Source organism: Harpia harpyja, chromosome 11 (assembly GCF_026419915.1).
Source record: "Harpia harpyja isolate bHarHar1 chromosome 11, bHarHar1 primary haplotype, whole genome shotgun sequence".
NCBI classification, from domain to species: domain Eukaryota; kingdom Metazoa; phylum Chordata; class Aves; order Accipitriformes; family Accipitridae; genus Harpia; species Harpia harpyja.
This window is the reverse complement of record NC_068950.1, coordinates 25,218,914-25,246,538: the sequence shown is the minus strand read 5'-3', so window position 1 is coordinate 25,246,538 and position 27,625 is coordinate 25,218,914. Positions and strand designations below refer to the sequence as shown.

Genomic DNA, 27,625 nt, shown 5'->3' with positions numbered 1-27,625 from the left:
TAGACTTCACTGTCCTCTGCATTTACGTACATTGTAGGGGAAGGAACGGAGTCTCTATCTTGTATAACCTACAAAAGGAAAAAGGATGGACTTGCAGCCCTTGCAGGCTACTAAAGATTAGGAGTGTGGAAAAGCATAGTTCCATCTTCATTTTATTTTAGGCATTAGGGGGAAAATATTTAACCCAAGGAGTATATCTTTGTAGCAGAAGCACTGTATTATACCAAAAGGATACAAGAGCTCATTGTATTGGGATTCTCAGCCATATCACTAACACGACAAGGCTGCACCTCAAAAACTACCAGAAGACAACATTGTTCCCCAGCTATTTCAATGCAGAACTGCGTTCCGTAAGTATTAATTAGTCCTCTAAAATACATACATTCTCGTTTAATAAATAGCTTATTTAACCTATTTAACAAGTTTACCAACAGTTTCTACTTTCCTTAGAACTCAAGAAGCAAAGGTTTTTCAAGTTAAACTTTGGCAATTCCACTCATGAATAGAATTTTTCATTTATATTTTGAATCAATGTTCATTTTCTTCATGCGCACTTGAGCACTCATGCTAGGTAAACCAATGATTAGTTCCTTCCCCCACTAAAATTTCTGTGTCAAATTCTCCCAGTCTTTGTAAATTGACATAGCATTTTAACAAACTGCAAGAAGCAAGAGACAGATAATTGTTTTTAAAAAAGAATCATTTAAACCTGACAATTCATACAATATGGGAAGGTTTAATGTGGTTATTAATGGATTTCAAGGCTGAAAAGCTTATATTGTACTGTGAAACTAGACTGTGATAACCAAAATGCAAAAGGATATTTCTAAAATGTCTGCTTTCTTACATTCACACAGAAATGGCTTGAATGATACCAAATTTCCATTAAAGTCTCATGCAGTTGTTGTTTTAGAAGGCTATTCAGCAATACAAACCATATAACTTGCATATTTAATGTGTATATTGAACACTATGAATATGCATATGCTTAATAAATTTATCACTAAATTTACTTTATTGTTAACATAATTATTTTTATATTTATTACTGAATAGTCATACCCATCAACTAAATGTTATACTGAAGTGCCGCACTACTGTAGTGCAGTGTTAAGCTTCAGAAACCAAGCACTCATGCAGGAAATCCTAGTAGTTCAGGCTGAATGGTCAACTTTAATTCTGCCTATTTGCAAATAGGGTGAAACTGTCTTTATGCAGCACAGCCAGCTTGTGCGGCAATATCTTGCCATCTGGAATTCAGTGGCAGTTTTGCATATTAAGGCTGGCAGGGTAACTGTGTGAAAATAGCAAACTGCTTCAATGCATTTCAAAAGATTTTCACTCACCTCATGGTGAAGTTTCCCTACAGTGTAATTCACCTAATTAAATATCACTGAATTCTTCTGTACAAATCCTTTGGTGTGCAAAGATGACTACCTTGCAAGCAGTGTTCAATGCCACATTACACACAACTGTCCTCTCCAATTTTAATCTGCTCAGACTGTGGTCAGGATGCAAGTAAAGTTTAATACTATTGCCTTTCTTGTCCACCTTCCCGTCTGCCTTTCCTTCTGGCTCTCTCTCATACACAAACAAAAGAGATTAGATAGATTATTAATAGACATTAATAACACTGGGCATTTATTCTTTAACTTTTTATCAAATACTACGCAATCATCATTACTTCACCATCTAGGGCCTATTCAAACTAAACCCACACAGATTCCATCCACTTCTTATGCTTCATGTCCATTAGGGTCCATAGAAAGAATATCCCAGTTTACAAAAAAGATTATGGAGACTTTGTCTTCAAGTGAGATACAATTTGACCAAACTCAAACAGCCAATCTATTCTGCCGAAGTTCCAACAACTGAAGAAAATTCTCCCTTGATTCAGACATTTATAACATATTACAGTTTCCCTATTTGCGTTACTTCAACATGTAAAGGTGTGAGTTTGCTCGATGTTGTCTCCAGTGTGAAATCTGTGGGTTTGTTCTCTTCTCCCTTGTAAATCAAACATCCTTCACTGCAGTGGGGTTGGTTCTTGTTCCAAAACATTCAGTATACTCGACAAAGAGCATAATTGAAGGCACTGCACACAAACACAAGTTTGTATTAAGGTTCCACAATATTTCCCACTTAAGCAAACTACAGTGGTTTTGATTGCTGAGCATCTGATTCAAGTTTAATTTTCCTAGAAAGTTTTAGCCAACTCATTTTACCTGCTTTTCAGAATGCAGACAGGGAAAAGCTTATTGTTCTCCTCGTGTAACAAAGTTCTGGTTCTTTTCTTCGCTACGTGACTCTAGTATTAGCATGTTTTGATGAAAAGATGTGACATTTGGCAGAGTGGCAGGTGACTCAGAGAAATGCATTTTGCTAACCTGATGAAAATCATTTTATGGCATAGTAAGCATGATTTAAATGAATCTAAAACATTTAAAACCATTAGAGCAGGTTAGAACTGTTACTCAGAATCATTATCTCAATTTTTATATAAATTAGAATAAATTAAAGTAACTCACTTCTGTCACTTTTGAGTTCACTGATCAGAATTTTTCTAAAAGGAATATACTATAGATACCCTTCTCCACCTATTTGCAGAATTCAAATATGGTCAGACAGTTTTATCCTAATTCACCTTTATTTAAAATTACCCTTGGAATATGACAAAGAATGTGTTAAATAAAACAGTAAATAGATTGAAAGTTTAACCTCAATGTTAAAATGTAAAAAAGCCTTTGCCTAATCCTATGAAACAAGATAGGCTGCTAAAAAGCATATTTGGTAGTCTCCAAGACATACACAGAGGGTATGTGACAGTGACACAGAGGGTCACATTTCTTAAGTAAAAAGTGCATGTTTAATCTGTCATCTTCATCACAAAACCTTCATCAACAGAAAAAGGCTGAAAAAAGAAAAAATGGGGAAAATGGAAGGAGCAGTGGGAAAATTTAATCTTTTAGTAATGTAAGTTTTGACTTCATAACTAAATCCTTTATATTCTTGAGACATAATGCTTGCTTCCATGCTGAAAAGGCTATAGAAAGAAGTTTATCAGTCAGGTTTGCCATTAAATATCCTTCACTAAGATGATGAGATACCAAACAGTTACTGATGTAGACATTAGCATCTAGCTGGTATTTATTTTAGTGTGAAACATATTAGTACATTCTGAATTGTTATACGCAGAACTGCTAGTGCACAGAAAGAAAAACACAAGCAATGAAATCAGTAACATTTAGGAACTGATTGTATTAGTTTCACACTTTCCCACTGGTTTCCATAGATACTTATCTGTAGGCTGGTTTACATTAATATGGGAGAGTTGAATATTTAAAGAAGAAAACAATATTCTGCACAGATTTTAATAAAAAAAGAAACAAATTGCATGCTTAGTAATCTTCTTGAAGTTGTCAAACTACATGATCACACAGTTAATTTCATTTAATTGCTGTGGATAGCACAGGATGTACAGGAAGAGTTTTTCCACAAACGTGAGCTAGTTAGGAAAACTTGTTGATCCTCCCTCCACAAGATAACAGCTAAAGTTGTAATACTGCAGACTTTTATGCAAGTATGTGAGTGTTGCCAAAACTAGGGCCTAAAACATCTCATTAAAGACTTTTCAAACCTACATAACAACTATACATTAATATTATCCCAGTCCCAAGAAAACCTAGGGGCATCGCAGAGTCTATACCTCAACATTTCATGAATCCCACCACTAAAAAGGACATAGCAACATTCATGTAAATGCCTTAAAAAACCAAAGAATGTTTAGTGTCCGTAACACATGCTGTAGAGAAATTTATATAACTTGTCCAAATATCAGCAAGTCTTTCAGCATTGGCCTGAGAAATCAGAAGTCCTCAGATTCATCCCCTGAACTCTTGTAGAAGGCTACACCATCCCCTTCAGACAAGCCTAAAATTTTATAATTGATTATTTTAGATTTCAACATGACTTAAAAGAGAAAATAACCTCTTTATTATTAAAATGTTAAAATATTATATCATTAAAGTGTTAAAATAAAAATTAATACTGACAAATAGTTTTCTTTCTGTTTGTCCTGCTGTCTTAGCTCCCGAGAACAATCCTCCTCTGATGACGCAGCATCCATGCCAGCGACGGCAAGGGGCCCAGGCAACCATCCCAAGGCCATCCAACTGCAGGAACTGCAGCTCCACGAGAACCACCTTCTCCCCCCACCTATGTTAAGACTGATCAGAGCTGCCAATGTGCAACCAAAAGAGGGACCCTGAGCCTGAGGGTGCAGCGCACCCCTCCATGGCAGTCCCTCTGTGCAGCTGTTGCTTCCTTGCCCGTGGTGCGCTGGGGGAGAAGGGAGGTTCAGCACTCGGAGGACCCTCACTACAGCCCACCTCCCAGACCAGGTGCTCTGCTGAGATGCCGCTAGGTTAGCAGCAGGTAACCTCATACAACGCATCTTTCAGGAAAAAAACATACCGAGTCTCCTTTCCCAATTTCTTTCTGCTGCAACAGCAGCCAGGATATATCTCCAGAGAGGAACAAATCACCAGAACTGTTGCTGGCACAAGAGTCACAGTACCAAATGGTCTAGTATTTAAATCTAGTATGCAGCAATTAAAATAATACATTTTCTATTTAGCTTGTGCTGCTCCATTCAGAATGATTAACTAGAAACACAGGAGAACCTTTAGAATCAGTAATGTCTATCCAGAAATGTAAGATTTTGAGGGCTTCTTACTAACACTACAACAGACAATGTAATCAATCACACTTCCTTTTTACTACAAGCTTCCAAACTTGTACTTGAATAACCAGTAATTTTAGTTTATTTTGTGGGACTGACAGTCATATAGCTCATGCCTATATGTATTGTCAGCGCAATCTCAGTATATCTTCCCTGAACTTGTGTTCCAAACCCAGAGATGTTTCCTGATTCTAAAGTACTTGGGCAAAGGAGACAGATAAAGACATTAATATAATTTTGACCTGTGCAGTAGCAGGTGTAACCTGCGCTTGACACTCATCATTTATAATAGTGAGCTTTTACTCCATGTTATTCTCTAGATGCAACAGTTACCGTGGTAACTGCATCCCAGTATACACATTCTACACCACAAATGCAAACGGACATTTCCTTTTTTTCCACTTGAACATTTAATTGTCAAAACCCACATTTTTTTCAGACTGGATTACAATTTACTTTAAGAATGAGCCAAACATAGTTACAAAACTATATGGAAGGGTAGAAGGAAAATGCAGGAGGTGTGAGGTGCTATTTTTTTGTTCTACCATATGCAAGACAAATATTTTACAATTAGGGAGTTTTATCTGCAGTATGAACAGATGATCCGTCATTGTTCAGAAGCACAAAGGGGCATACGTCATACCCATATATTTTCCATTCTAAATCCACATTCCTGCTTTAGTGCAATTTTATCTTTTATCTCAGCTAGCAGTTGTGCCTTTTTATTATCGCTCGCTCTCGTAATGTATCAAGTGTATGATCCTCAGACTAATTCCAAGGAAAAAAAGTCTAAAACTGGCTTTATGCACAATGGAGTTTTCAGTAAATAAGCCCCTGTGGGAAAAACTATTACACAGTGCATGAGAATTACCATGCAGCTCTCATTAAGAGTAACACATGTTGCACACCTAAATTACACAATTTGCTAAGTTACTCATATAGGTAAAGCTGTGAATACACTTTGCTTGCAGTATCTGGGCCAATTTTTGTATGAGCAGTAGTACCTTATGATTTTCTTCAGTATTTTAATCTATATTTTTATAACAATTGTTACTTAGAAGCACTCATAGCATTATATTTTTTTCAACTATACATACTTTCACACTAAAATTCAACTGAAAGCTAAAAAAAAGTATTAATTACAAAAAAGTGACTACCTATTATTTCTGAGTACTACAATACATACAAATTCTTCATTAAACAGCAGTAAATCTAAACGTTATTAACAACTAATTTTAACATTTTTAGGATACTATAAAAATATTAAGATAATAAAGTTTACTGAAATGTTATTTTTGTTAAAGTACTAAATAGAACTGTATAACAATTTTATTTTGTTAGAACTCTTGACACTAATATCACTTTAAACAAACTTGAAACATTAGGAGCAAAGCCATTCAAAGCTATTCATCCTCTCTGCAGTTTTCATATCAATCATTGTGCTAGCACTGAGCTTTTTTTAATAGATTTCTAAAGATTTTTGAAGAAAAATGGCAGATATTTAGCATTATCTATCAAGTCATAATTCCCCTCTATTAATCATAGCATTAGGGCTAAAAAGAGACACAAATCAAGTTTTAACAGATATTACTTGCATTTGGTTCCTAAACAGTAATATTTCATCATTGTATTTATTATCTGCTTGATAACTGTTTAATCTTTCTTTTTTTCTTTGGGTTTTTTTTTTTTTTTGTGTGCGTGTTTAGGTTTTTTGTTGAGGTTTTTTTGTTTTGTTTTTTTTTTAGAAAAAAATAAGTCTTCTGCTTTGCAACAAATACTAAGTTTTTACATATATGGAATAAAGACCATTAGAAAAAAAGCTAATAAAATTGCCTCTTGACTGATAAAACCTAACTATTGAATATACACATAGAACAAATACAGTTCAGCGTCTCTAGCGTCATCCTGTAAATGAGAACTTTGGTCCAAACTGTACTGATTATTATGCTTATATGTTCAAATCTCAAGAAAATCGAAGTGGATAGCTGCTTAAATGACAGAGGGGAGAGAAGGTTCAGCAACAGCTAGCAGAAAAGTTTAGCAAATGCTCCAGAAGTTTTACAAATCTCCTGGAGAGATGAAAGGAGGGATACAAACAGATAAAAGAAGAACTGCAGCAGGTAGCAACATTTGCGCATCAAATCATGACCGACAGCCATTGAGAAGGGGGTGTGAAGTCTATGAATGACAGCAGAGGAAAAAAATTGGCCTTATAGACATATCATCTGTTACTTCCAGATTGATTTGCATTTCTATTTTGGTCCTTCCTACAAAGTTTTTTTTCTCAGGCTTTGTAAAGGTGACTGGAATTTCATCGTATGTTTGTAAATATGATCAACCAAATCGCTCAAGATACAGAAGAGGGACATGCTCATTAGTTAAGGACTGTATAGAAACGTGCAATCTTAACACATGCGTATACCTTTTTTTATACAGCCACAACTTCCTCACTTCTACAGAGACCAAAATCACAATTTTTACCCAAATATACTTCAGATAGATCAGATGAGGTGCCAGGCCAGCTGAGACCATGAGTTCGGTACAAATTCTCCATGCCCTCAAAGGAAGTTAACAAATGAGTAGTAGTCTCCATCTTTCTTCAGATGGAATTTGGAGCATTGAAACTATACAGTCACAAATAATGCACATGCACTTCAACAGAAAGCCCTTAGAAGACTTCGTAACATCAAGTGGCAAGTAACAACCTTTGCTTCAGTTGCCAAAATACACACATACCTTTATGAACTAATAAATGTACACATACACACGTGTGTGCATCTGTATTTATCTAGATAGATGCACACAGACATACATTTCAGGTCAGCCTGAAACTACTTGTTTACTTAGTTTTGGTAAAACAGGACAGTAAAAAGTCTAAATCATCTGAAACTTTTCCTTTGCCCCAACGCCAGTACCAATGCACACTAATTGTGCTATAGGACCTACCCTATGCCCGGAACAGTTCTGCATCTCCTTAACATGCAGTTACAGATGCAGGTGCACTTGATTTTTTTCCCTACGCAGCCTACTTCAGTAACATCCACAATTTCACCTGGCTTAGATAAAGCTTTCATTATAAAAAAAATTGTCTCAACTACTACTGTTTCTAAAGAGTCATCCTGTTCACAAATAATGTTCCTTATATTCCTACAAAGTATTGCATTATGAAAGCATTTCTAAGCTTCTGAACAAGCTGTAAGAAAAAGGATAATTATTCTAACTTTCTACACCTTTATTTTATTAGTACCAACTTTTTTTTAAACAAATCATTAACAAAGGCAAGCAATTAGACAATACTTATTGGTACAGACAAAGAATTTAAGGCATTTGCAAGTCCTACCTACCTCAGTAGCAAACTGCTGCAATCCACCAATATTAATTGGTCCCTCCTCAGTGGCATACAAATTGCAGCCACCAACACAGAGTTCTGATGTTGGACACACCATTCCACATGTCAGGCCAAGTGGATTGTCTGAAAGAATCATTTTGGCAGCTCCATAGTAGTTCTGAAGGAAAAAGGGAAAAAAAAAGGGGGAGGAAAAGAAAAAAAAAGAAAAAAATGAGAGAGTCACATAACAAGGAAGCAAAAATTCAACAGAAAATACCAAATACTTTTTCTGTAACTGGCTAGTAGAATAATATAGAAATATAAATATATTAACTAACACTGACATTATTTAAATGTACAACATGTTATACAGCATTATGTTAAGGACACTGGAAAGAAAGTCTGCCAAACCATTGATTATGTGAAGATAAGACTTTTTAGTTTGCAAAATAGTTAAAAGCATCTTCAGTCTGGATCTTCAGTAGGATTTTTAGTGCCTTAACAAATCTACATTCGAAAACTACTGTGCCTGCATTATGTATTTGTTAATACTTTCTCCATTTCTAGGTCAATTGGGCGGTAGTTGAGTTGTAAACCTTGTTGGAGGTCTGACCAGAAAGGGCCATTTAGATTATCAGTTCTTTATGACACAGGGAATGAAAAGCTTATTTTACACATCCGTGCACATCATCTCTGCGGATATGCCTGTCCTTCACACCAGATCAGTAGGGCCAATTGTCCCAGACCCATGATGAGAAGAGGAGAAGGTTTCCTATGTAGCTACCCGTAGATACTGCATTACTGAATTCTTTTTGGAACTCTTTTTCCTCAACCACATACCGATCAGGGCAAACACTTATTCTTCTGTTTCCCTAAATAGCAAACCAGGGAACTGATTAAAGAAGTTATGTACAATTTACAACTTCTCAATATTCAGTGCACATCTTCAGGAAAGGAACCGTTCCCTGATATATGAGAGCTAGCAAGATTTCTTTCCATTATAAAAATCTAAGGAATGGACATTAGCCAGCTCCCCATGTCTGATGCCATGAGAAAACAACCCCTGGTTGTTTTTCAGACTGGATAATTCTCTTAAGAGGGAGCATCAGAGGAAATGCCAGCAGTAAACTGAAGTCTCATTTAGAGGGGGAGAACTACTGATTGCAGTTCCAAATTTACATTACATTTACATTAATGAAATTATGGTGTAATTAAAGCAAACAATTTACATCCTATCTTTTCTTCTGTATAGTCAACACAGAAGTTTACTAAACTGTATACTCTAGTCCTTTCTTCATTTTACCACTCCTCCCACCCACTTTAAAAGCCCCAACGAGGGTTGTCCATGCAGATGGGTTAATGCTAGTTTGCTTTAAGGGCCAGAAGACAATACAATACCCCTTAGAATTAGCACACGGCTGAAGTTCCACAAAAGTTTCTTCAGCTTTCTCCAAACTAGCAATGACTGAGACATTAAAATACAGTATGTCTCCTTCCTCGTCCACCACCTCTTCCATATTCCCATCTTCATAATCATCACTAACATGAAACTGGTTTTTATAACAAATATCTTTACCTCTCTGTCCCAGGACAGCTGACTCAGAACAGCCAGAAGATGTAGCGTTCAAATGACGTGAAGTACTTGGTCACAGCAGACCCTATGCAATGCCTGTGACTTACTGCCTGTCAAGTAGGCTAATGTATGCAGAAGCGTTCATTCAAAGTGAATGCTATGCAAGAGCAAGAATCCAGTTATGAATAAAAAGAGCAGTGTCAAGATCTGACAATATAACCAACAGTGGGTAACAAGACTTTGATTTGGGAGGTTCAAATTCACTAAAGGCATATCAAAAGACTGAGCATAAAATTCTTAAAGTTAAAACTGATGCAATAGACACAGCTAGAGATTCTCAAGAGAATGCCAATGCTTAAGAAACGTATTTGTAGATGTAACTGGACCTTTTGCTTACAGATGCTGGTCTACTGCACAGCACAAGCCCCTGTCCATCACCTGGAAACACAAACCAGCTACCTCGGTGTACTTTCATAGGATTTTTTAGACACTATTAAAATCCATTGAAATTCTAACCCTGGCTGAATAGGCAATCCCTTCACGCATCTCTTCTGGGAGAATTTTCAACCATTTTGCCTGTGGTGACTGGTAAGGCACTTTATCACCCCAGATTCTCATTTATTCCAATGTAAAGGAGTATTAGTTAAACAGAAATTGTATGTATTAGCAAACATTTTTGCTCTTCCAGATGAATGATACTGTTTTGCTATGCCAGATTGTTAGAGCTGCTAAAAACAGCCAGTGAAGACATTGTAAGCTCAGTGCAGCAGCAAAACACAGAAGGCTAGTTATACTGGAGATGTCCCTGAAACATAACCATGCAGACAGCAGAGGTGACAGTCAATGCAGGAGACCCACATCTTTCTGAAGCAGCACTCAGAGACCAGCCTAGATACCTTACAGCATCTTAAGTGGCACTAGATGTCTGTTCCCCAGGCAATTACATCTAGTCATTCCTTTTTTCCACTCTAAAGGAATAATTACAAACTAGTAGTGGGGATTTTTCTCACTAACTCAAAGACAAAATGGTTTTCAAAGGATTTTTGCTCAGTTTGATATTTCACTACATATGAGAGTTATATTTTCCCTTCCTGTGTTGTCCAGGATTATTTTTTTTATTATCTTCAACTCTGGTTCAATAGAAACAATTACAACAACATGCATTTCCATCTAAGTAACTTCATTAAGGATTTTCTACATTTTTAGGCTATGTAATTAAAATCAATATATAAAGCTACTTATTATGCCAAGAATGCAAAACTGTTAAATATTCCTTTTTAAAATTTATTTTATTATATATCTGTAAAGTATATTCTCACACTTGAGCTGTGCCACTACAGGCAGCATCAACACAGCTGGCACATTCTAATTGTTTTGCAAGCTCAAACCAAACTTTGAGCACAGCTATGCTACAGAAAGACAGGGTACGTTAACGGAGCAAGTGACTTCAGAGAGATGGGATCAGGGTCATTGTGGGTGTAGGACTGAGATCACGGCTTATTGAGGGGATATCTAGGGAAACCTGTCTCAGAACATCATGCCGGAGTTCAGTAAGGAGGAGACTGGGACTTAAGTCCTAATGGGGGTAAGGCCAACTGCTGCTGAACTCTGAATTTGGGGGAAACATGATGGAGTATATAAAGGTGGGGTCCTGATTTGGGAAGTTTTGAGATGTTGCTGTCATGATCCTGGTTGTTACTGCTACCACTAGTTAAAAAAAAAAAAAAGAGGAACCGTGTCCTCTTCACATGAGAGTACCAAAAGCTACATATAGTACGTTAACATGCTAAAATATTAAGACATTAGATAAACTGTATCAGAGTATATATCTTCTAGTCTTAACACCTGAAATGAGTTTTAATGATAAATTAAAAGACAGTCACACCTGAAGTCCAAAGTGTTCCACTCATCTTTGGGAGAAGCAGGGCAAGTCTTCTGCACTGCTTCACTAGTGTGCTCCAGCTGTGCTAAAGTGGACTACTCTAAAGATGGAAGGGAAGTACATGTTCAGTGCTGACTTGGTTTCCCTGTCTGCCAACAAAAAGTCACCCTGTGTCAATTTTACCATTGGTAAACTTCTAACATACTCGCAGAAGAGCTGCAGTTCCCTAGCTCTCCTCTTCCACCTTCCAGAACACCAGTGTAACTAACCACTGTTGCCATTGCCGTTGATACTGACCACTACCAGTGAAAGGCTATGGCCACGTGCTGCTACCATGACTCTGTGCAGTGGCTCGAGAGCAAGCCCATCTGCAAGGTTCCTGATACCCAAGGCGCACTCCAGCATGGAGACTGGGCTGTGAGCAGGACCTCAGGAGCCCAGCTCTGACTTGCTTCATCTCTTTGTCCTTCCATTCTATTTAATCATTTATCCTGACTTTACTGTGTTGATTTATTATCTAACATATCAAACATGATTAAAAAAATGTTTTCCAATACTTGACGAAAACTGGCAGGGAAACACAGTATAGTCTAGTAAATTACACTAAGTGGTGTTATACAAACTGTGTTACAAAACTGCAAACCGTTGTGTTACTACAGTAATAAATGAGAGTTTGTAGTGTAGGTACAGTAGTATATGTACAGTATCTTAAATGTTTAGTTACGTGAACACTTTGTGCTTTCATAACTTTTTTTTGAGCTGAAAACATGTATTAATGATCATTACATTTACCAGTGACATTAAAGGTAGAATATTCATAGGATATTCACATTTTAGAAAAAATCATTGATCACTTTTATTTCACAAAACCAGAGTGTAGTAGGCTGCACACAAAACAGACATGAGATGCAGACCCGGCAAGCTGGTAACTACACAACCAGATGTTATATGGGAGAAAGGATCAGAATTAAAGGGAGGCTGGCTTCATTAAAATGACAAAGTTACTCCAGGGCATGGAATGCAGGAAGCTACCTTAACAGTTCAGAGTAATTTTTTTAGATGCTGAAATAATAAGATGACTCAGTTGGCTAGTTTCTTACAGACATCGTAGAGGAAGCAAGTCTAAAACTAGAATGTTTCTGAATTTTTTAATGAGATAAATGTCTGCTCATGCCTTTGTTCATAGAATCTTTTTTCCTGTGCACTTCCATAGAAATAAATTAATCTAACTGCATAGGATGTTTTGTGGTTTCCTACATCAAAATGTCAATAAATACTACATTGCTAACACAGGGAACAAAAACAAGCCTTAAACAGACATCAATAATCAGTGGAAACCAGGCAGAGGAGGATCTCCACATGTATCATTTGGAAGCATTATATAATTTGCATGCAAATGAGACTGGTTTTTACTTGAAAAAAAACCTATTAAAACACATAGGATCAATACTGAGAGACCAGAAGAAATTGCATTTACTATCAGGAAATGCTTATAGCATCTTTTCATTCAATTCAAGAGCTTTCTATATAAATTTATTATGCATCGGGGTGTTTTGATATTGCCATTTTCTCAAAAACAATGAAGAATATGCATTATTATGTTTTGTGTAATAAAAATGAATACACTGACTTCATCAGGATTTGGGGGCAGAGTGAATACTTTAAAAGAAAAGAAGAAAAAAGTGGTAATTTCCTTTTCATCTGGGTTTAGTTTAAAAAAAAGGGAGACATAGCAAAAAATATGGGAAATTATCACCACCTCCTATCCTAGTTCATGTTCTGTGATGGCTTTAAAATTTACTCAAGATGTATTGGATTAAAATATTTTCACATACCGAAGAGCCACTATTTAAAGTACGTTGTTATGTAAGTAGCATTTTTCACATTGACACAACAGTTCAAATATAACAAGAAACACCCCCAGTCTGTCAGCCCCCCCAAATATCTTCCGAAGAAGAATGAACAAAACATAACAGCAACTCATCAAATCATACATATTCTATATTATAATGCTGATGATTTTTAATCAATCCAGAAATCTTTCACATCATTTGACTTGTGTCATCATAACAGGACTGTAATTTCACACAGTGTCACTATCTTTTTATGAAAAAGAACGGAAGAAATATCTTGTACTGTCATTTTGTCCTTTGTAGTCTAGAATGTGAGAGATTCCTTAATTGACATAGTGTCATCGCAAAAGTCTATTCTACATAATTACACTATGGCAACTGAAACCAGCTGTCAGCCATTCCATTACACTAAGTACAAACAGACATCTCAGGAAAAGTCACTGTTTCAAGTGCATCAATTTAACACCATTACTACTTTTTCTTTTAAATGTTTTTTTGTATTTAGTGACCTGAAATATACAAAGATTAACAGAGAAAGCTGAATAAAACAGCACTTTCAAAAACCTGGGGCCTCAAAGGAGTACTTAAAGATTAATTGTGATGCATATCTGTATATAATTATTACCAATCATCTAGCAGCTTTCTGACTTCCACAATCCTTCATTGTATTAACAGTATCCTACTTACAGTATTTTACATATGAACTGTGACTCATGATTTTCTAAAGTCTTTGCAATGGCATATAGATGTCCTTTGTTAATTTACTCAGAGTTCCTCTGGCACAGAAAAACCATCATTCTGTTTCTCTCACCTGTCATAATCCTATGTCTCTCACCACCCTTTCTCCTTTACAATCTTTTATTCGTTTCATTTTCTCTTAATGATCTCACAGCTTTCTGTCTCTTGCCTTCCTTTGTCTACCCACTTTTCTTTCTCACTTCCAGCATATTACCACAAACACTTTTTCCTTTACTCCCTCAATCTCCCAAACTTCAGATTCACCCTTATCCGTTGGTATCCATCTCTGTCTTCCAGTTTGTTCCCTCTCCCATTTCTCCCTTGATAAAACCCCACACATTTCCTTTGGTTGCATTTAAACCTAAACATTCCTCTGAAATCCTAAAACTTACTCTCGTGTTCCACAACTGTCTCTGTACTGTTCCTGGCATTCATTTCTCTCTCCCCCATTTCCTTACCAGTATTCTGCACAGTCCAGGGACAACCTTTTATCCAGAGGGAAGCACAGCTTTGTTGGGTTTAGGGGTTTGGGGGTTTTTTTTGGTTTTCTGTCTTTTGGTTTTTGTTTTGTTTTGTTTTAATGTTGGCCACCAGAAGGCTTACATCCACCTATAAAGTCTGTTAGAAAACAGCTGACGTGTCAGCTCAGACCAGTTTATTACTAAGGGATATGGGAGAAGATGGTCTTTCTGAACAAGGAGAAAGCTGTTGAATCAATGTCAGGAATCATTGTAATACTGCAAGACTTGAGATAAAAATGTGAGAGCTAGTAACAGAGGGCTGCAGCAACAAAGTGTGATTTTTGAGTACTGGTAACAAAAAAGATACTTCTGCACCCCCAATTCTGCATTATAGTCTCAGACTATAAAGACTGAGTCACTCCTTACACCTGTGCCACGTAACACAACAATATCCCCATGCCTAAACTGCACCAACAGTTGTTTTTCAATGCAACTACTCAACCATAAAGTTGTCTGATGACAAAAAGCCCCAAGACCATCTCACTGAACAGTACAAAGGTAGAGCATGTGAGCAGCTGTTGCTTTCTAACGGGCAGCTTCCTCTGGCACACACTTCTGCTTAACAGGAGAAAAGCTGAACAGGCTGCAAGTGTTCAGGCTGATGGTTGCTTCTGGGAAGCTGTAGGATTTTCTCCTGCTGTACAGTATATGCTTGTGCCAGCCCTAAAGGATGATGGGTGCTGGAGCTCCATTTTACCAACTCCTTGCTTTGACGTAGCAACACAGGGAAAGGAGGACGTAAAATTCTAACATCACTCCTAGTACTCATTCAGGGATAGGGAGGCAAAGCTTTCTTCTGCAGCAGATGAACACTTTTCTCTCATTGTTTTTTCTTTTTAAAGAAAGAAATAACTAAGACGGCACTTGTGCATTATAAAACAAAGAATATACACTTTGCAATGTTGAAGACTGTATTTAAAGAGAGGACAGCTGGAAGTCAGAATACTTGTTTGCCATCTTCTGATGTTTAGAAACAAAAGTAGTAATGTGTGCATGGTGAATTTGAAGTCTGGTCTCTGAGAGACACAATCGCAAGCGGTCTGTATGAACCAAGAAACACTGACTGAGAAGACACAATAGAATAGATTGTACCTTTATAAAGTGGAGTTGTAATCCAGTTTGTATGGAAAAAGAGAATGGAAGTTGTGGCCTAAACTCTACTGAGTCACAGCAGCTAACACAATACAGCGTAAGTGACATCCTTTTTCTCAAAGAGGCTCAAGGCTCATTGAGTCTGGCAATTCAATTACCCTCTCAACCCAGAAGCAACCCCTCCTCCCCTGTCCCTCTTCTACTCCTGAGCTCAGGTCTAATGGCAGAACAGCCAGAGCAGCTACATTGTACATGGCCTGTAAATATCTAAAAAGCCTCAGGCTTAAGAGAACAAGAATCCCTGACCTTTTATGATTGCTATAGCAGTTTTCCAACAAAACAAACTACATACAATAGAGCTCTTAAATACCTGACAAAGTAATTCATTTTCAGTACGCTGCTGTCTAAATACTCCATATTAATAATGAATCATGTTTAAATAAATACCTGCGTGCAATACTGCTTACTGCTTACACAGGGATGAGGACAAGGAATTTATTGAACTGAATCTCCTCTAAACAAGTAGAAGGGTAACCTGCTGAAGGGATTTTCTCAAGTGAGTGATGAAGAAAGTTTCAGAAGCAGGACAGGGACTTCAATAAGCCTAGAAAGTGTACCCCAAATTCCTGGATTTATTGACCTCAAATACCTGAATGTTCTACACTTCACCTATTTATTTCGTCTAGAAGCTAACAGATTAAGTTCTCCGATTAAAAAAGAAAGTTTATTTACGAGGTGAAAACAGCAAAAAAGATTTAACATTTTGAAAAGTATTTTCGATGACATGTAAAATATCCTTGATCATGTGAAGTAAATACTCTTATGACAATAATACAGAAATATTCAGCAAACAGATTGCTGAATGATATCCAAATGATTATTTCAATAGAAGTTTAGAAAAATGCATAACAAAGTGAAAAATTACTTACTGGTTCCATTAAAAATTTTCAAAACTATAAGTTATAGTTTTAATGTGGTTTTCAAAAGCACACCATTCTTGTTTTCTATCTGCTCTAAAAGCATATGGTGCAGGTACCCCAACCATCAGAGCAGCAGACTGAAAGAGGGGAGAGGACACTGCAGGAGCAGCCGTGGTAGTGGGCTCTCACAGAGACTCTGCCAGGGTCATGCCTTCAGGTGAACCATTTCAGCTTTCAGTACCCCTCTCAACTTCCACCTCATATTTATTGCTTGCTTGGCAGAAAGCAATGAGTTTCAAAGCGCAATAGTGTAAAAACAGTAGTACATACCTATACGTAGAAAAAAATCCTATTAATAAAGGAAACCAGAAGAATTTACTGTTAATTTTTCTGAAGAACAGAATTTGTTGTAACAGAAATATTTTCTAGCAAAGGCACCAGAAACTAATTCATCAAAAGGAAAATTCAGCCTAGCAGACTGCAGCCATGAAGTCAAGGTTGGGTTCCCTCTAGCACTGTTTATTTCCCTGAGAAGTTGCTTGGTACATGAATTACAGGAGGCACAGCCATTGACATGGAGGCCACAAATACACAGGACTTCCTAGCCTTCTTTCTCAGCCCATGACTTCAGCTATTTGCTAAGCATATCTGGTTGTGGGTTTTTCTCACTTTCTAGTTTTTTGGATTTGTTTTTTTGTTTTGGTTTTCTAGTTTTTTGTTTGTTTTTAAAGACAGCATTAGAGCTGTTGCAGAGGAATGCTTCCGCAACCATGCTACATTAGATTTCTTACAATAGGGTAAGGAAAGAAAGCAAAGGGTAAGACTGTATGTAAACTCACACTTGGAACTGGATTTCACAGAAGGAGCGCTGATTTTAGGCATGCAATTTCCCATCCTAACATCTTGGCTAGCAGAAATCGACTACCTGACTTTTTTAAACTTCCTGTGTGTGAATGTTTCCTGCCATCTATGCAATTACCAGGCATCAACGTGAGGTAAAAGCAGTTACTAAAACCATTGTATATCTTTTCTAAAAACTAGTTTCAGAGTGGATACAGAAACTATTGATAGATAGGGATAGGGTCGAAAAAGAAAGGCTGTTAAGTATGTTTCAGGAATCTAAGATACTTAGGTTTTTCTGTAAAGAATGTTAAATCTCCTAAGAGAATAGTAGTATTTTGCAATTCTTTTCTAAAGCAGGATTTCCTGATAAAACAGCAAGCGATCAGGTCACCTGCTCGGGACAAAACCAGCATCTTACCTAGCTTTTGCAGCTTCCAAGATGATTTAAAAGAATTACCATCAAACAGCCCAAACTCTGTAGGGTTGATCCACCTCACTCCCATCTGACAGGTTAAATCTGGCCCTATTAAAACCTCTAAGAGTGTACCCATTGGCTTCAGCAGGGCAAAGACTTCACCTCACACCTTTGAGGCAGTTTCCTAGTAGTATTCCAGTATACCTTTGCCAAAATACAACTTTCAAAGCTCTGCAGTCACCCCACCTTGATTTTCTCTGCTCTGTAATGGATTCACAGAATTCAGAATTAATTCAGCTGTTAAAATGACTTACCCTTTTTGCAAAGGCACAAAGGGGCATCATATTTCTGAGGCTATCACAGTCTAAAAGATCCACCAAAATTATCATTCCAGGATGCTGCTGGTGTTAGTTCTCCTTCTGACATCTTCTGTTGCAGTTTTCAGTTATCTTCCCTGGTTCCTTATTCCCAGCTTTTATGTTTTGATAATCAGGCCCTTTTCCTTTCCTCAACAACACATCACCCTATCCTACCCAAAGCAGTAGCATAACTACTACTTAATAAGAAAAGACCATCCTGGTAAAATACTTTCATAAAATTTGCTTTACGTTTCCTAAACAAACTACAGCACAACGATGAGATGGAGACTAGCAGTTTCATCACTGCCTTGTACGTTCTCTGTTCAGTTTGCCTGCTTCATGATGCCTGGAAGAGGTAATAAGCAGCAATAAGCCGCATACTATACTATGGTTGCAAACAGATGCCTACATTCATGAAAATAAATGCTGCAGTGACAGGGTACAGATTATATAAGAAAACTGTTTATATGCAGATGCTGGGCATAATGCCAATTACTGTAAACCACATCAACACGTAGTTACGTTATAATTGATACATGTATCTTAATATCTCCTCTTATCCTAATGTTTCTTGTTAAGGTGCAGAATTTACCGGTGTCTTCTCTGTACAACACACAGTGTAGTAAAAGCAACGTGGCTGTTAACTCGCACACAGCAGTGCTGCTGTTGCCCACTTCACTCCAGCTTTGTTGGCCATGTCAGCTGCCTCTAACAGTGAGACATGTTAGAGAATAAAATGCGGCCAGAAAATCTTTGTACCACACCCAGTAGATTATGAGTCTAGTTGGGCTCATACAGACAAATAAATCACACAGCAACTAATGATTCCACAGATGGGGAGTAAGTTTTAAAAGGTATGGGGCAATCGATATCCAGTCATCTTTAGGCTATCCCAGACAGCCTAATTAATCTTGTCATATCAACTTTGCAGTCATCTTTATTTATTTCTATTTCTGACTGTTAAAAGTCATTTGTAAACCAAAATCAGAATAATGTTTTTAAGATTTCATTATGATTATAGTATAATAGCCTATTAAGAAAGGAAAAGGTACAGTACCTCCAAAGAGGGGGTTCAATTTACTCCTGTAGTATTTTATTAACAGTCTAAGTGACTGGCTACATTTGCATTACCAGAGCCTCTTATTCTAAACTACAAGAAAACATTCCTTGAGATGACCACCTTCATGCCAAATTTCTGCCGAAAGCAAATTTAAACTGTAATCACTTCTTTGAAAAAAAAAAACAAAACAAACCTTTAATGAAAGAAAAGGTTTGTAACTGTAATACCTCATTTAGCAGCAAAGTTAAATAATTACACTGTAATGCTCAGTTTTTTGAATATCATTGTATTTGAAAACCATCAAAACCAAAACCTTTATAGAAAAATGACATGAAGAAATAGATTTGCACTACACACTATCTGTATGGGCACAGAACAGCAGCAAAAATAATTAAATTGTTGAACTTTCAAGCTCTGTTGTAAACACCATTTTTTTTAAGACTTTACAAAGATAAATCTTGAAATGCAATCTCACTAACAGAACTGCAAGTAACTGCTGTTTTCTGCTTCCGTGTACTACTGCACGCCTGATTTTACCTTGTTTGCAATACTTGTGATGAATGACTTGATGTCCAGATTAGTTGGGCAACTCTTCTGACATGGGGCATCTGCACACTTTAAGCATCTGCAGGAATAAAAGAAAATGTGTCAAGGAGACGTGGAATACAAATGCTGCCAATAGTGTAAGGTTTTCAAGTTAGCATGGCAGAAGATAAGCCACAGTAGAATAATACAGAGCATTTTCATAAAATTTCTATTTAAAACTTCTAAGCACTACATGATCATTATTGACTTGCATTCCACACTGATTGGTTACGTTCTGTTGACTCCATTTACAAAGGAAGGCAGTAGGGTGCAGCTACAAACATATGGACTACACATGTCTAAGCATTAGGAAATATCTAATTACATAGAAGTAATTTTTTCCCTGGAATCGAAGACTGCTAACTTCTGACCATTTCATTTTCCTATTTGAAAAACATCTGTGCTGTGAATCTGAATTTATTAACGAAGTTCTGGAAGTGTCACTGTGGATTAGATTCTGGATGTTGGACAAATGAGACATACAAAAGCAACAGCATTTCCACAGAGGAAGGAATTACTTTGTACTGTATGTGCCAAAGAATAAGAATGGCTGATAAATTTTGAAGTCACTTTTCTATGAGTTTCCTGTGATATGTCTGTGACTTCTGAAAACAATTCAGTAGTCTTATGCATACTCCCAGCTGAAATCCCTAAGACCCTCTTCTTATCATCCCTAATTCCCAGCAGAAAAAGACCTGGGGGTGCTGGTTGACAGCCGGCTGAATATGAGCCAGCAGTGTGCCCAGGTGGCCAAGAAGGCCAACGGCATCCTGGCCTCTATCAGAAATAGTGCGGCCAGCAGGAGCAGGGAGGTGATTGTTCCCCTGTACTCGGCACTGGTGAGGCCGCACGTTGAGCACTGTGTTCAGTTTTGGGCCCCTCACTACAGGAAAGACATTGAGCTGCTAGAGCGTGTCCAGAGAAGGGCAACCAAGTTGGTGAGGGGCCTGGAGCACAAGTCTCATGAGGAGCGGCTGAGGGAGCTGGGGCTGCTTAGTCTGGAGAAGAGGAGGCTGAGGGGAGACCTTATCGTGCTCTACAACTACCTGAAGAGGGGTTGTAGTGAGGTGGGTGCTGGCCTCTTCTGTCAGGTGGCTGGAGATAGGACGAGAGGAAATGGCCTCAAGCTGCGGCAGGGGAGGTTTAGGTTGGATATTAGGAAAAATTTCTTTACTGGAAAGGTTGTCAGGTATTGGAACAGGCTGCACAGGGAAGTGGTTGAGTCACCATCCCTGGAGGTACTCAGAAAGTGCGTAGATAAGGCACTTCAGAACATGGTTTAGTGGGAATGGTTGATGGTTGGACTCAATGATCTTGAAGGTCTTTTCCAACCTAAATGATTCTATGATTCTAATGACAAAACCTAACTGTATATTAGAACATAGGAAGTAGCAAAGATTTATTGTCTGTCCCTGCATAGTCTTTCATGAGGATGTACCAGTCTGGTTGCTCACACAAGTCCCATCTAAGGATTAAGCCCTCAGGGTAGTCTATGCAATTTGCAGTAAGCAAACCTAACAAAAAAAGGTAAAAGTCAGCTGAGAAGTAAAATGGTTCTCTATTAAACACAAATGTATTTGTACACACTTTTGGTTTTACATATCAATAATTATCATAGGTCAAATGCCACACTACTAATTATCTCAGAATTCATTAAGTTATTCCAGATGCTGTTTCAATATTGTTTTACTAACATACAGAATTTATGTAAATTGTGGTTTTAACAATCTATGGCAAATGAAATAAAATTTGGTTTTACCTATTACCTGAGCACAACTACTTACATAAGTTCCACAAGTCCACCTTAATTATTGTTACTTAATGACAAATAATAACACTGTGGCATTGGCTGGGACAGAATATTTTCGAACACAAAAAAGCTGCAAGAGGCCTATGGTCTACACACACAAAGAAATGAAGAGCACATTAAAAGGAATGAAATGCCTGAAATACCTGCAGTGAAAAACTGGCTTGACTTTGTCAATCACAGATATTGCTTTTATTTTCTTTTTTTGTTGGTGGTGGGTTTTTTTTTTCAATTAAGCATGGAATAAGAGAGAAGGCAAAGCCAGTTATGTCAAATATTAATTAGTCTTTCACCTTTCTATTCATTATCATCTAGCTGGGTATTGCAGACATCACGGCACCAGCAAAATTTGAAGGCACAAGTGGTAGTGCCTGTTTGGATTTTCTCACAGAACTAGTCATTGGGGAAAGGTCCCAGAGGAAATATTTAAAGGAAAATAGGTCTTACAGGCTGCAACAACCAGGAAATCTGATAAAGCTAAATCCAGGTTCAACACCATAGTGGGTTACTAGTTTAACTAGTCAGGATGTCAGAGGGCTCTGGCAGAAAAGCACCAGCAGGTTTAGCATGGCAGTTAAATATACCGCTGCCCAGCACTACCCACTGACAGGTCCATGTTATAAATGCCTTAACAAGCAAAGGCAGGCCAGTGGGGACCCTCAAAGGGTTGATGTGGCCAGAGCACCAAGTCAAGGGGATGCTCTTAGCATTCGAAGCAGATTGAAAGACAGCAAAGTTTTAGCACTAGAAGCCAGAAAAAAAGGAGATATGCTAGACAAAATACACCACTATGAGGGCTCAGATGATCATTTTGCCTGTGTAGGCAGGAAGGAAATAACAGAAGTGGAAAATCATGCATTTAAAAAAGGCAACAATTCCATTCTGACTTTTTGGTCTTCACTTCCCTGAATGTGGTTTCCTTTGAAATACAACAGTCCTGTATCCAAGACCAAAAGAATTGTACTTAACATAAAAAACCTTTCTGTCGATTATATATAGAACAATCTCATGTCAAAACTGACTAGAATAGCATCTAGCAGGATAAGCAGTGTACGCGTTGTGGCTAGCAAACATCCTTACTAAATTATTTCTCTTTTGATTTTTGGGCTGGTTCACAAATAACAGCTGTTGAAAATGTCAGCAATTGGGGGGGGCAGATAATGCAAACTTGAATGTGAGCTTTGGGGAGGAGGGGAAGGTGCCATGAATATGCCAGTCCAGACTTTCTCTTATAATAATACCATCTTCCGATTCTCTGAGCACTCTGCAGACTAAAGTGCACCAGGCTGCCATTAATCCCACTTATCACCCTGACAGCTCAGTAATTACACTCCCGCTATAGCCAGGTACTGTAAGGTACCATAGTCCTAATAAAACATCAAGCACTGTGCAGAATGCGTGCTGGTGAGGTGTTTTATTAAACTTGGGGGGTTGATCATCAAGTGACATTAGTGTTGACCTATTTTTCTATCTGACAATAAATTATCCTCTGACCATACCATAATACATATTACAGAGTGCATTTACTGTACCAAGGAGCAAAGGTATTGCATTCTGGTGAACCAGGCAAAAAGCGTAAATAAAATAGTAGAATTGCCCACCAGAAAGTTATTACATAAATTGCTGCAAGTGATTGATCCTTTCAAAAATCACAGGCAAAATACCGTGGTTAAGGGAATACATCGACAATTGCCACGAGCTTCAATTCCACATGCATGTCCCCATATAAAGAAACATTAAGTATTATGTTTCTTTCCTTCTTCTGTAACAGTCCTTCCACCCTATGAAAGCCCACCTTTCATTTTACAAGGATATTCCATTAATATGGGTTTAGTTCTAAATAATGTAAAAAAGAAACTAGAAATTTAGATTAAAATTCTCTAATTCACCTGCTAGCTCCTACCAAATTTAAATGAAGAGCTACATGCTCACTATTAAAAAAAAAAAACAACAAACAAAACCAAAACCAAACCAACAACAAAATGAAACACACATGTTTTTAAGTCATCGTACTATTCTGGACTGCATAAAAATCCAGAGCATTAGACAAAGCCAGACCTATGCTAATCTCGGAGTGTATATCCCAGCATTTCTTAGTAAAAATATAGGAAAAATCCTTCCAACTATCAGAAAACACCCTATTATCAATTTTTCCCCTATTTTTTCATGGAACAGCATCTCCTTTAGAAACATATATGGTATGTTGAATCTTAAAAGATACCATATTCACTTCATATGTATATTGATTTCCATGTAAAAGGCAACACCATAGTCTTTGCACCACTAAACCCCAACTTGAGGAACTCAAAGAAAAGCAATGATATTTTCCATTTTGTAAGCACTTAGCTGTTGGTTCAACTCAGTCTCATTCTGAAATGGTAAATTAAGTTAGATATAAAAACCCCTACAAATGCTATGCAAGTATAGCATATTTATATAAATATTTATGCAAATATTATCATTTGGCATAGCTTTATAGACATGCCTGTGACTATATAATGACAGAAATTCACGTTTCCCACACATCTAAGCTCGAAATTTACATCTCTTACTGAACAGTGTTAAATTATACATATGTATCCCCAGTGAACTTAAAATCTTTAACTTCTTATTTTTAAATGTTGCAACACTGAAGTTATTTATTGTTTAAGGTAAGCATGCTTGTAAATCTTTCAGGCACAAATAATACATGCAAAGGATACTTATGCAGTAGCCCAGCATTATCAGCTACCAGGTTTGTACCTTTCAATCTTGTCAGCGCAAAATAAGCACCTAAAACCATGCATGTATACACACAAACTCATACATTCAACCTCTAATAGCAGGGGTACTAATTAAAAAAAAACCAACAAAAAAAACTCAAAACACATAACACAGAGAGCAGTAGATTACAAACATCTGAAGACAATAAAAGGAAAAGGCACTACAAAAGTAGTGGATTTTTTTTCAATGTAATAAAAAAGAAAAATGGAATAGACAAATAAAAGTTACAAATTTCTGGAACACATACTACCCATTGGGAAAAAAGATGCAAGAAACCATGAGGTATGTCTATGCATAAAAGGAATAGAAATCAAATGAGGAAAAGAAAGGATAAAAAAGTAACAAATTTCTCTACCAAAATCTTTCCCTTAGGAAAAAATGATACCAGAAACCAGTTCTTTACGCTTGTGTAGAGAAGAAAAAGAGAAAAGGAAGCCACAGCCAAGACTCATTTTCTATTAACAGTTTTCATTGTTTAATTGTTGAAATATTACCCAGTATTTTATTCTAAAGTTAAAATATCTGACCAGCAGATAGTCTCATTTCTAGGCCTAGACCAGCTCTTAACACATTTTTGCTTCTAAACAAATAAGGGCAATTTAGTCATATTGTTACCTGAAATTGCAGCAAAAGATTGTCTATCTAACTAGCAAGAATATAACCTGAAGTGCAATCACATGTATGCTGAAAGGCCAGGGGTGAAACAGATAATATGGAGTAATATTCCACAATGGATCATTGCTGATAATCTATCAAATTTTCATATATCACAAAACAGGCCAAATAACCTTTATCATGGTTACTGTTGGCAGAGGTTTAGAAGCAGATTAAATCCTAATCCATTTATGTGGGTTTCTGCAGGACATAAACATTTATTTTGAAAAAATGCTTCCAGCTCTACTGTTTGTAGAAGTTTTTAAAACTTTATTCACTACTCAGAGAAATAGCCCACATACCCACATAACAGTTTCACACAGGTCTCATAATGATGTTCTGTATACACTTCCCAAGGCTTTGGTCAATTAATTTTAAGAGAATGGTAGAGCTGATTCCACCCAACGAACTAGAGGCCAGTTTGCACAAGAGACCCAATTACGACCTCAAGGTTCTTCTTGGTTCCAAGTCTCTTGCCCCACTATCTAAACCATGAGTTGGTAAACAGTGGAATAAGAAAGCCACATGTAAGGAAGAAATAAATCTATAATTCCCAAGCTGAATGCCCATTGCCTTTGATGACAGAAGTGAAGAGCATCACACAAGTTTTTCTCTCGAGGTTCAATCCTTTAACCACTTAAGGCTAATCTTGCAAAATTTAGGCTTTTTTCTCCCCATTTGATCTTGCTGTACTTAAACAGGGTCAAAGACAACCCTAAACAGAGATTTGGACATATGTATGCTCATTTAAAAGAGATGTCAGGATAAAGATTCTCTACTGCAATGGAAAGCCATTGGTGAGAACCTACTGCTAGCAGCTCTAAAAAAAAAAAAAGGAGTTGCTGCCATTATTTTCTTTATTAAAAAAATCAAAACAGCCAAATCTAACAATCAAACAAAAAATCCTATGCCCTTTTGTCTTCCTGTTTGTTACATTTCCCAATGGATAGAAGAGGAGAAAAAGATTGTAAAGCAACGGGGAGATTTTGTTGCTGAGTTTAAATACCAAAACACAGTAACAGTTGATACAAGGGTTTGATGAATACCAAAGACAAATGATACTTAGAGGAATATTTGTTTTCATTCAAAGTCAAGAAGCAGAAAAAGGGACTCTCATACACAAGGCTGAGAACTCTGTTGTGTATGTGCAATGTAATAATGAAGACAAAATAATCTTAAATTAGAATCAACTATGAACACATAATTTTGGACCATAGGAGAAACAGAGATAATCCCCAAGAAAAGCCTCTGAATACAATGGGCATTAGAAACTGTATAAAAGGCAGTGAACACAGACTATACAAACAAGCAGGTATCATGGTCCTGGATATGTAATACTGGAAAGAGAAATGCCCAGCCTGTTAGCAATGCACAGGAGGAATAAGAAACAAAACATTCAGTATCATGTAAATTGGCAATACTAGTTCACATGTGAAGAAAGAAGGAAAGACTCCCACATCATCACTGTTGCCTCTTCAATCACCTGGGAGTCCTGTGAACCTTTGGCAGACCCACAAAAAATGGGAAGGCTTCTCTGTCGGTAAGTTAAGATGACCAGAGGAAGCAAATTTTAAATAGAGGTACTCTACAGGATTAGAGACAGATATGACACTCTGCTGGCAGCTACATGAGGTATAAGGGAGGTGTTTTTTATCGAAAGGAAGAAATGCTCAGGGTTGAAAGTCTTCAGACACAAAAACCTCCTACCCTAGTGCAGAATAATAGCACTTAGAGACAAGGTTATTTTCAGACACTTAAGAGGTAGTGAATCACATGGACATAGACTCCAAATCATTCCATTCATCAATGACTCATCTTTCTCTTTTCTTCTTTGTCTCTCTACACGACCATAATTCTTTCCTCATTTACTTCTGAATCCCCTTCAGTGCAGGAACTCTCCTCTCCCCTTTGCCTCTGTGTGGCTGTCTTCCTGTTTTCTGTAGTCTTTTCTCCCCATTCATCTGAAACTTCTCCACTTCTCTGTCCTATAGCTTTTTATCATTCTTCAGCATAACTCCATTTTAATGGATAATGTTGGTAACATTAAAAAAGTGTGACTCAATATCTGCCAGCAGATATTTATGACAGTGGTGTAGGAGAGTGTGCACCAGTCACTTTTCAATCCATCTTACAAGTTTTTGCCATCCACCACCCAGCCCTTCAGAACCTCCATTTCTCATAAGTTCTTACAAGTTTTTGCCATCCACCATCCAGCCCTTCAGAACCTCCATTTCTCATAAGTTCCTGCACTAAATCTGTCCTTGCCTAGCGCCATCTCTTTTGCATACTCAGGACTGTGCTATCTTGGTCTGTGATCAGACATATGCAAACAGTGGCTAACAGAAGACAAGCAGATTGGTGGGATTTCCTTTTAAACCCTTGCTGAATGGTGGGAACACAGCCAGACAGAGCTCTGTAGTCAGCTCAGAAGCAGTGCTCTGAGCAGCGCCCCATGGCAAGAAGCCTGCTATGAGTCAGTTCATGGAAAATTA

At 37.4% G+C, this 27,625-nt stretch overlaps 1 protein-coding gene across 2 annotated transcripts in view; it reads right to left on the bottom strand.

The window, feature by feature from the left end:
• The window catches only part of DPYD (dihydropyrimidine dehydrogenase), a 368,019-nt gene that overhangs the window by 247,613 nt on the left and 92,781 nt on the right, over window positions 1–27,625 (bottom strand). Inside the window, exons 4-5 of one of the 2 annotated variants that reach the window (XM_052801600.1) lie at window positions 19,862–19,949; window positions 8,085–8,246 (exon numbers count right to left, since the gene is read on the bottom strand). In XM_052801600.1, coding sequence (XP_052657560.1) covers window positions 8,085–8,246; window positions 19,862–19,949 — 250 coding nt within the window. The remainder of the gene's footprint in view (window positions 1–8,084; window positions 8,247–19,861; window positions 19,950–27,625) is intronic. The other variant, XM_052801601.1, reaches the window with a different exon arrangement.